General features: G+C 55.4%; 1 protein-coding gene across 1 annotated transcript; it reads left to right on the forward strand.

Annotated features, from left to right (window-relative positions):
• The first annotated feature begins 984 nt into the window (after nucleotides 1-984).
• Nucleotides 985-4,054, forward strand: MEX3B (mex-3 RNA binding family member B). The gene is made up of 2 exons (XM_056866080.1): nucleotides 985-1,243; nucleotides 2,649-4,054. The coding sequence occupies exons 1-2, from the start codon at nucleotides 985-987 to the stop codon at nucleotides 4,052-4,054; spliced, it is 1,665 nt and encodes a 554-aa protein (XP_056722058.1).
• Nucleotides 4,055-9,894: the final 5,840 nt, after the last annotated feature.

Raw genomic sequence — 9,894 nt, forward strand, 5'->3', positions numbered from 1 at the left:
AGCCTCCCCACGCGTTTTCGCCCCCTCTGCCTCTGGGGCCCTTTATGCACGGGAGGTTTTGCCCTGGATCTGCGGCTCTCGAGATCCCATCCAAACCCTACAATAAGGCCCCCTTATTGTAGAGTTCTGGGAATTCGGATGGGGGGAAATGTGCATCGGTAGAGGGGCGAACCCAATGGGAAACCTCCCGCTCCTCGGGATCCGGGTTTATTGTCCTGCATTGGACAACAAAGAAAAAAGGAGCTCGGGAGGGGGGGGAGGGGAGGGGGCGGGGCCGCGCAGCTCCCTCCCCCGACCCGGTCGGAGCTGCGTCCAATGGGCTCGCGCGGCGGGCCCCGGGGTCCCTCCCCCCGGGCCCGCCCCCTGCCCCGGCGCTGTCTGGCTGCAGCAGACAGAAAGGAGGGGAGAGGGGGGGAGGGGGGAAGGAGGAGGGGGGGCGCGCCCACCGCGGAGGCTGGGAGGGGCTCCTTAAAGCCGCGCCGCCGACGCCTGGCATTGTGGCCAGCCCCCCAAAAAAAGGCAACGCGAGGGGGGGAGAGGAAAGCCAGGCAGCGGCAGCGCCTCGCTCGGGTCCGCCAGCCCTCCCCCCCCAAGCACCGGCCCGGAGAGGGGGGGAAAAACTTGGGGGGGGGCAGCCGTGCAAAGGGGGGGGCCGTCTCGGAAATCGCATTACAAACCGGATTGCACCGCGAAGCGAGGATTTTTTCTTCTTCGTCTTCTTCCCTCCCCCGAGGCGCAAGGAAACTACAAAAAGATTATTTGGGGGGGGGGCTTTGTTTTTGCGACCGGCATCCAGGGATTGCTTGCCGGGGCGGGGCGGGGGGGTCCCGAACCGGCGCTGGTCTCCCGTTTCCTCCCTCGGCCGGCTTCTTCCTTTGTGTCTGCTCGGCTTCCCCCCCCACCACCAGCACCCCCCAGGGCCCCCTCCCCTCCGCCACCGATCCGAGAGCGAGGAGGAGGGCGCGATCCCGCGCATCGCCGACGATGCCCAGCTCGCTTTTCGCGGACATGGAGAGGAACGGGGGCGGCGGCGGGGGGGGCGGCGGCGGCGGCGGGGGGGGCGAGACCCTGGACGACCAGCGCGCCCTGCAGATCGCCCTGGACCAGCTCTCCCTGCTGGGCTTGGACGGCGACGAGCCGGGCTCGCTGTACGACGGCGAGCCGCGCAAGAAGAGCGTCAACATGACCGAGTGCGTCCCCGTGCCCAGCTCCGAGCACGTCGCCGAGATCGTGGGAAGGCAAGGTGGGCGGACGCCTCCTCGCGGGTCTCCGGGGCGCGCTTGTCGGAATCGGGCTGCCTTAAGACAAAGGGGTGGGGGGGGGGCGGCTCCTCTCGGCCTCTGCATCCCTCCCCGCCCGGCCAGATGTGGCGGCGCCCTGCCTCTGCGCACCGACCTTTGCGCCCCGCTTTGGGCTGTGCAACGAAACCGGGGCGGGGGTGCGGGGGGGGGGGTGGGAGGCACACAAGGCGCTTGCAAGAACAAAACACACACACACACACACACACACCGGGAGTGTGAGTTTGTTGTCATCGCTTACCCCACGACCCTCCCTCTCCCCCCCACCCACCCATCGATGGTTCACCGTCGAGGGGTGTTTCCTGGGGAGGACGGTGGGAACAATGGGCTTCGCGGCATCCGCATTTGCAGGGGGGGCTTTTCGGCAGAGCTCTGCGGCTGCCTTTGTTCCCGGAGATGCCCCTCCGGTTGGCTTCTTTCGCCCTTCTCTCCGCCCCACGCGCACCCCCCCCCTCCACAATGCGTGGAGCGGGAGTGTGCACTGATTTATTATTTATTTATGTCCCCCCCCCCTCTCCCAGAAAAGGGGGCGTTGCACAGCCGGGTCGCCCACTCGGCGAGGGATGCAGACGGCTTGAGCGGTGGCAAGTTGGCTCGGCCCGGGGTGGGCTTTCCTTTGTCTCTGCCCAGCAGATAACGGGGTTTTTTGGGGGGGGGGGGGGAGAATGCGTGCATTGGCCAGTAGGCATAACGTTTTGGGGGAGGGCGTGCGTACTGGCCAGTAGGCATAACGCTTTTTGGGGGGATGGTAACGTTTTTTTGGGGGGGGGAATGGTGTGCGTACTGGCCAGGGGGCATAACGCTTTTGGGGGAGGGTGTGTATTGGCCAGGGGGCATAACGTTTTGGGGGGGTGTGCGTACTGCCCAGGGGGCATAACGTTTTGGGGGGGGTGTGCGTACTGCCCAGGGGGCATAACGTTTTGGGGGGAGGGTGTGTATTGGCCAGCGGACATAACGTTTTTTGGGGGAAGGGTGTGCGTACTGGCCAGGGGGCATAACATTTTGGGGGGAGGGCGTGTATCGGCCAGGGGGCCTAACGTTTTTTTGGAGGAGGGCGTGCGTACCGGCCAGGGGGCATACCATTTCGGGGGGAGGGCGTGTATTGGCCAGCGGACATAACGTTTTTTGGGGGGAGGGCGTGCGTACCGGCCAGGGGGCACACGGGATGGGAGCGCCTGGCAAAGCGCAGCCCTGGATCGCGCGCGTTTCAGGTCTCCACCGTTAAGTGGGGTGGGGGAAGGCGAGGCGACGGCTTAAGCGCTCGGTTGGGGGGGGGACCCCCGATCCGGAGGTGTAACCGGCTGCCCCCCTTTCCTCCCCATCTCCCTCTCCCCCCCCCCCCGCCTCCAGGTTGTAAAATCAAAGCGCTGCGGGCGAAGACCAACACGTACATCAAGACGCCGGTGCGCGGGGAGGAGCCGCTGTTCGTGGTGACGGGGCGCAAGGAGGACGTGGCCATGGCCCGGCGGGAGATCATCTCGGCGGCCGAGCACTTCTCGCTGATCCGCGCCTCGCGGCACAAGAGCGCGGCGCTCAACGGCGCCCCGCCCAGCCCGCCCCACCTGCCGGGCCAGACGACCATCCAGGTGCGGGTGCCCTACCGGGTGGTGGGGCTGGTGGTGGGGCCCAAGGGGGCCACCATCAAGCGCATCCAGCAGCAGACCCACACCTACATCGTCACGCCCAGCCGCGACAAGGAGCCCGTCTTCGAGGTGACCGGCATGCCGGAGAACGTGGACCGCGCCCGCGACGAGATCGAGGCCCACATCGCCCTGCGCACCGGCGGCGGCGTGGTGGAGCTCACCGACGACAACGACTTCCACGCCAACGGCACCGACGTGGGCTTCGAGCTGCACGGCGGCGGCGGCGGGGGCGCCGGCGGCCTCTGGAGCAAGCCCACCCCCCCGCCGCCGCCCCCTCCCCCGCCGCCCCCGCCCCCGCCCCCCGCCCCCAGCGTCCCCCCGACGCCCGGCCGCAAGCCCTTCTGCAGCAGCTACCGCCACGACAGCTCCAGCTCGCTGGGCAGCGCCTCCACCGACTCCTACTTCGGAGGGGGCCAGGGCCGCCTGGGCGACTACAGCCCGCCCAGCCCGGCCCTGCCCTTCCCGCCCCCCGCCTACGAGGGCCTCTCCTCCCCGGAGCTGCCCCCCTTCGACTCCCCGCCGGGCTTCGAGCTGGCCCCGGCCCCGCCGCCGCCGCAGCAGCCGCCGCCGCTGCTCTGGCCCCAGTTCGAGCGCGGCCCGCCCTCCCCCGGCGGCGGGGCCTTCCCGGCGGCGGCCCCCGGCGCCCTGCTGCGGCGAGGCGCGCGCCTCTCCCCGCCCCCGCGCGGGGGAGGGGGAGGGGGCGGGGCGCCGCCCGGCGAGCCCCACCCGCTGGCGCGCCGCGTGCGCAGCGACCCCGGGGGCCGCCTGATCGCCGCCGCCGTGGCCGCCGCCGCCTCCTTCCCGCTGTACGCCGGCGGCGGCGGCGCCCTGCCCGGCCTGCTGCCCTCGCCCTCCTCCGCCTCGTCGTCCAGCTCGTCCAGCTCGTCGTCCAGCTCGTCGTGCTCGTCGTCGGCGCGGCGGAGGGGCGGCGGCGGCGGCGGCGGCGGGCGCGACTGCTCGGTGTGCTTCGAGAGCGAGGTGATCGCCGCCCTCGTGCCCTGCGGCCACAACCTCTTCTGCATGGAGTGCGCCAACCGCATCTGCGAGCGGAGCCAGCCCCAGTGCCCCGTGTGCCACAGCGCCGTCACCCAGGCCATCCGCATCTTCTCCTGAGCGAGGGAGGCAGGGAGGGAGGGCAGGCCCCCGGCCGCCCGGGGAGGTCTGCTGGCACCCTGCCCCCAGAGAAGGCCGGCCTCCTCTTCCTCCTTGCAAGGTCTGCTGGCATCCCGCCCGCAGAGAAGGCCGGCCTCCTCTTCCTCACCCTCTTCTTGGAAGGTCTGCTGGCATCCCGCCCCCAGAGAAGGCCGGCCTCCTCTTCCTCACCCTCTTCTTGGAAGGTCTGCTGGCATCCCGCCCCCAGAGAAGGCCTGCCCCCTCTTCCTCCTTGCAAGATCTGCTGGCACCCCACCCCCAGAGAAGGCCGGCCTCCTCTTCCTCCTTGCAAGGTCTGCTGGCACCCCGCCCCCAGAGATGGCCAGCCTCCTCTTCCTCGCCCTCTTCTTGGAAGGTCTGCTGGCATCCCGCCCCCAGAGAAGACCGGCCTCCTCTTCCTCACTCTTCCTCTTCTGGAAAGGTCTGCTGGCATCCCGCCCCCAGAGAAGGCCTGCCTCCTCTTCCTCCTTGCAAGGTCTGCTGGCATCCCACCCCCAGAGAAGACCGGCCTCCTCTTCCTCACTCTTCCTCTTCTTGGAAGGTCTGTTGGCATCCCACCTCCAGAGAAGGCTGGCCTCCTCTTCCTCACCCTCTTCTTGGAAGGTCTGCTGGCATCCCACCCCCAGAGAAGGCCGGCCTCCTCTTCCTCACCCTCTTCTTGGAAGGTCTGCTGGCATCCCACCCCCCAGAGAAGACCGGCCTCCTCTTCCTCACTCTTCCTCTTCCTCCTCTTCTGGAAAGGTCTGCTGGCATCCCACCCCCAGAGAAGACGGGCCTCCTCTTCCTCATGCACACCCCTCCTCTTCCTGGTAGGTCTTCTGCTTGCATCTCACCCCCAGAGGAGGCCAGCCTCCTCTTCCTCCTTGCAAGATCTGCTAGCATCCCACCCCCAGAGAAGACCAGCCTCCTCTTCCTCACCCTCTTCTTGGAAGGTCTGCTTGCATCCCACCCCCAGAGAAGACCGGCCTCTTCTTCCTCACCCTCTTCTTGGAAGGTCTGCTTGCATCCCACCCCCAGAGAAGACCGGCCTCCTCTTCCTCCTTGCAAGGTCTGCTGGCATCCCACCCCCAGAGAAGGCTGGCCTCCTCTTCCTCACCCTCTTCTTGGAAGGTCTACTTGCATCCCACCCCCAGAGAAGACCAGCCTCCTCTTCCTCGCCCTTCCTCCTCTTCTGGGAAGGTCTGCTTGCATTCCACCCCCAGAGAAGACCGGCCTCCCCTTCCTCACCCTTCCTCCTCTTCTGGGAAGGTCTGCTTGCATCCCACCCCCAGAGAAGTTGGGCCTCTTCTTCCTCATGCACACCCCTCCTCTTCCTGGTAGGTCTTCTGCTTGCATCTCACCCCCAGAGAAGACCGGCCTCCTCTTCCTCACACACCCACAGAGACCGGCCTCCTCTTCCTCACACACGCACACACCCTTCCTCCTCCTCCTCTGAAGGTCTTCTACTTGCATCTCTCTCTCGGGATCAATAAGTATTAAAGCTGCAGTATCCGCACATCCCCCCAGAAAAACAAACATAAAATAACAAAAGGGGAAGGGGGGTGAACCTGACTTTGCAGGATGGTTACCTTTTAATTTAAAGAAGTATATATATAAATATATATATATAAAAATATATTATTTTTGCATTGAGTGTACTGTAGTATAGAGTGGGTTAAAGGGGGAATATTTGTAACATCAAATGCATGCTATAAATATTAAGGAACGTCATTCTAGTACTATACTAGTTTTTACACTTTTAAGGCCAAGCTTCCAAAAAAAACAATCTCTCTCTCTCTCTCTCTCTTCCTCTCTCTTCCTCTTCTCTCTTTTCTAAATTAAGGTAGGACATGCATATGGATTATGATGCCGTGTGAACCGTTAGTATAAAGTGCTGGTAGTTGCTAGATTGCTTATCGGGAAATCTATGGATGGATAACTTTTCTTGAATGTTCTGGAAAGGGCAAAATTTTGTTTGTTTTTTCTCCTGTGAAAAAATAATAATAATAATAATGAGAAACTATGATACTGCAGCTTTATCAAAGAAAAAAAAGAAGAAAAAAAGGAAACTGTAACATATCTCTTATATATATTAAAAAAGCGTTTAAAGGTTTTAAAGATAAATTGCATTAATACAGATTGAAGTATTTTATTCTTTTTTGACTTGAAAAATTATATTTCATATTGCAAAGATGTTTACAAGTATTTTAATTTAAGTTCAGTGAACTTTTTTGTAGCTGGGTTAAATCTTTTTTATTTTTTAGTATGGCCTTATGGGCAAAGAACACTGTATTATTTTAATATCACACAAATTGTGAATGGAATTGCAAAACCATAAAATGTGTAATACTTTGAACAGTATTCTGTTGGGATGGAGATTTTTATAGGTTCAAGAAAAAAAATCTTTTAAATCTGCTTCACCCAGCATATTTTCTATTCAGTGATATAAAGCATATTTTATTCTATATTATTACAAAAAATTGAAATGTTTTAAGCATACGGTCAAAAGGAATTGTTGATGCTTTCTAACATTTGTATAAATAGAATTCGGTGGAAATTACAAAAAAAAATTCTGTTGCACCACTATAGTTTAGTATTTCTATTTTAATACATTTGTTTACCACGTTTATGTATATGTAGGTGATGTTACTTGATCTTAAATGTACTTTACTGAGCAAAGTTTAAAAACAAAGTATATTTTATTTTATGATAAAGGGCCTTTAACCTCATGGTCAAATACTAATATTATATTTGCTGAGACAAGATTTGAAATTGTATCAAGAGTTTTATTTTTCTGACATTTAAAGTTCTACATAATAAAGGTAAAACTTAAGTAATGGTGCTACTTCATGTTTTTTTAAGTATTTCTATATAAATAAAATAAAATATTACAGAATGTATCTGGTGTGATTAGATTTCATTGTTCATTTTATTTTTCTCTCTCTTCTTTTGCATTCAGCAAGCCAAGTTTACTGTGATGTTGCTGTTTTCTGAAAGGCGTAAGAGCTGTTTCACACATTCCCTAGTGGCAAACTGAGGTGGTAACTTGCCAGGGAGTCACAACCAATCCTAGCTCTCTGGCAAGGCTCTTTTACAAGACACGTGTCTGCAAATACATTCCTATGTTGCATTCTTGCTATATACTGTAGATGTACACTTAAAACTTATTGTGTACACCCAATGACATGTAATGTGTGTTTCCCAAACATTCTTCCAGGGCAGGTCTTCCATAGGTCTGCTGTGCATATGACCTTCCAGGCCAGACATTCCATGTCAGCCATGAAGTTCAATCCATCAGGAATTCCTTAGAGCATCTGCTTCTGTTGCCTGTCCTAGACTTCCAGAACCAGTGGGGTGTTGAGCGTCCAAGCAGGCCAGAACAGACTGCGTTCCATTTGCCGGGTCACAGTTTGCGCCAGTGTGAACACATGAAGCTGCCTTATACTGAATCAGACCCTCGGTCCATCAAAGTCAGTATTGTCTACTCAGACCGGCAGCGGCTCTCCAGGGTCTCAGGCAGAGGGTCTTTCACATCACCTACTTGCCTGGTCCCTTTAACTGGAGAGGCCAGGGACTGAACCTAGGACCTTCTGCATGCCAAGCAGATGCTCTACCACTGAGCTGCAGCCCCTCCCCAAATGGCCTGCTGCCATTCATTGTAAAGAATAAATATTAACACACACACACCCCCTTGCAAGAAATAGTTAAAATGTCCCAGATGATGCCTGATGACATTTTCAAATTCTAGATCTTTTGGTCTTAGACTCTCAAGTAGCTGTCGTCTGTCTGAATAGAAATGTAATTGTATTGCAATTCAGTTTCATGTATACTTTTCCACCCTGGTGCAACTAGGATACTGCTGGTTTACGGGTGCACGTCCCCAATTGGATGGGGATCTGTGTGCTTGGATGGACGCTCCCTTTGTGATTCTGGGCTGCTTCTGGTTTACCGTGATGTCTACATGGGGGCCATCACTAGACTGGAGACCTGTAAACTCACACCTTATAAAAGAGGTCAGTGTCTTTGTTTGGGACTTCTCCCTCAAGCAGATGATCACAAATGGTAGCCTTTGGATCAGTATGGAGGTGTGTGCAGTCGAGACAGGTATGTACTGCAATCCAGCCTTCAATATAAATTGTATTTCAGAGTTAGATCACTTATGGTGCAGTCCTAAGGAGTTAGATCACCTAAGTTAGACCACCTAAGGTGCAATCCATTCATTGGAAACCAAAGGGGTTGAGCTAAACACTATCTAGCATAGCAACCAATAAATTTATTTTTATTATATAAAGATATGTAATAAAGATATATATTTGTAAGTGTGCTTTTTAGGAAGCCTGTATATAAGACCCTGTGTTTTTAACTGCAATTGTGCCCAATATATAATTAAAATAGATTTATTGGTTGCTATATTAGTGTTTTTAGAGCCCCGTGGCGCAGAGTGGTAAGCTGCAGTACTGCAGTCCAAGCTCTGCTCACGACCTGAGTTCGATCCCGACGGAAGTCGGTTTCAGGTAGCCGGCTCGAGGTTGACTCAGCCTTCCATCCTTCCGAGCTCGGTCAAATGAGTACCCAGCTTGCTGGGGGTAAAGGGAAGATGACTGGGGAAGGCACTGGCAAACCACCCCGTAAACAAAGTCTGCCTTGGAAACGTCGGGATGCAATGTCACCCCATGGGTCAGGAGTGATCCGGTGCTTGCACAGGGGACCTTTACCTTTTTATATTCGTGTTTAGCTCAACCCCTTTGGTTTTCCCTGACTTTTAGGTTGAGTTTCTTTGTCCCCCTTTTTCTTTAGTTGCAGTCCATTCATTTCAATGGACTTACGCTGAAGTAACTCTGCATAGGATTGCACTAAGAGTGCAATCCTGTGCCGAGTTATTCCAGTCTCAGCCCATTGGAATGAATGGGCTGAGACTGGAGTAACTTTGCATGCAGAGTTACTCCCCTCTATACGCTCATTGATTTCCAATGGACTTAAACTAGAGTCACTCATAGGACTGTACTGCCAGGTTTCTTCTGTATCTTAAAACAGTGTGACTGTAGGCAGTTACATCATTCTAAGCGCACTGACTTCAGTGGACTTCTCAGGATTCACACAAAAAGCAGATGAGATTGTTAAGTGTTTCCTGGGTTTGGCTGCCTTCAGACTTGGCTAGCCACAGCCGACTAAAGGATGGCAAAGACTAAAGTTAGCTTTACTCTTCTGTATCTACAACCAGGAGAGTGAGCCGTGTCCCCAGAAAAGGTGGGTTACGTTTCCCTCCGTGACATGTCTGCCTCAAGAGTTGTGGTCACACTGTTTAAATGATTTATTTTCTTGCTTTTTTTCCTTTACAGGAATGCCATAAATAGCTCTGCGTTCAGCAACTTGAGGCTGCGATCCAAAGAACACTTTCCTGGGAGTAAGCCCCTTTGACCTGGATAGCCCATGCTAGCCTGATCTTATCTGATCTCAGAAGCTAAGCATGGTTGGCCCTGGTTAGCATTTGGATGGGAGACCACCAAGGAATTCCAAGGCAGGCAATGGCAAACCACTTCTGAATGTCTCTTGCCTTGAAATCCCTATGGGGTAGCCATAAGTCGGCTGTGACTTGATGACAAACGAAAAGCCCCATTGAATAAAGCTAGAATAATTGGTAGTAGTGGTGATTTCATTTTAATGAGAGCCAGCATAGTATAGTGGTTAGAGCAGGGGTGTCGAACTCAATTGTTATGGGGCCGAATATGACATAAATGTCACTTGGTCGGGTCGGGCCCATGCCTGGCCAGCCCAATTGAGAGTGAGTATAACTGCAAAGGGTATAAATATCTAAACAATTA

The sequence above is a fragment of the Euleptes europaea genome, chromosome 20 (assembly GCF_029931775.1).
Source record: "Euleptes europaea isolate rEulEur1 chromosome 20, rEulEur1.hap1, whole genome shotgun sequence".
NCBI lineage: Eukaryota > Metazoa > Chordata > Lepidosauria > Squamata > Sphaerodactylidae > Euleptes > Euleptes europaea.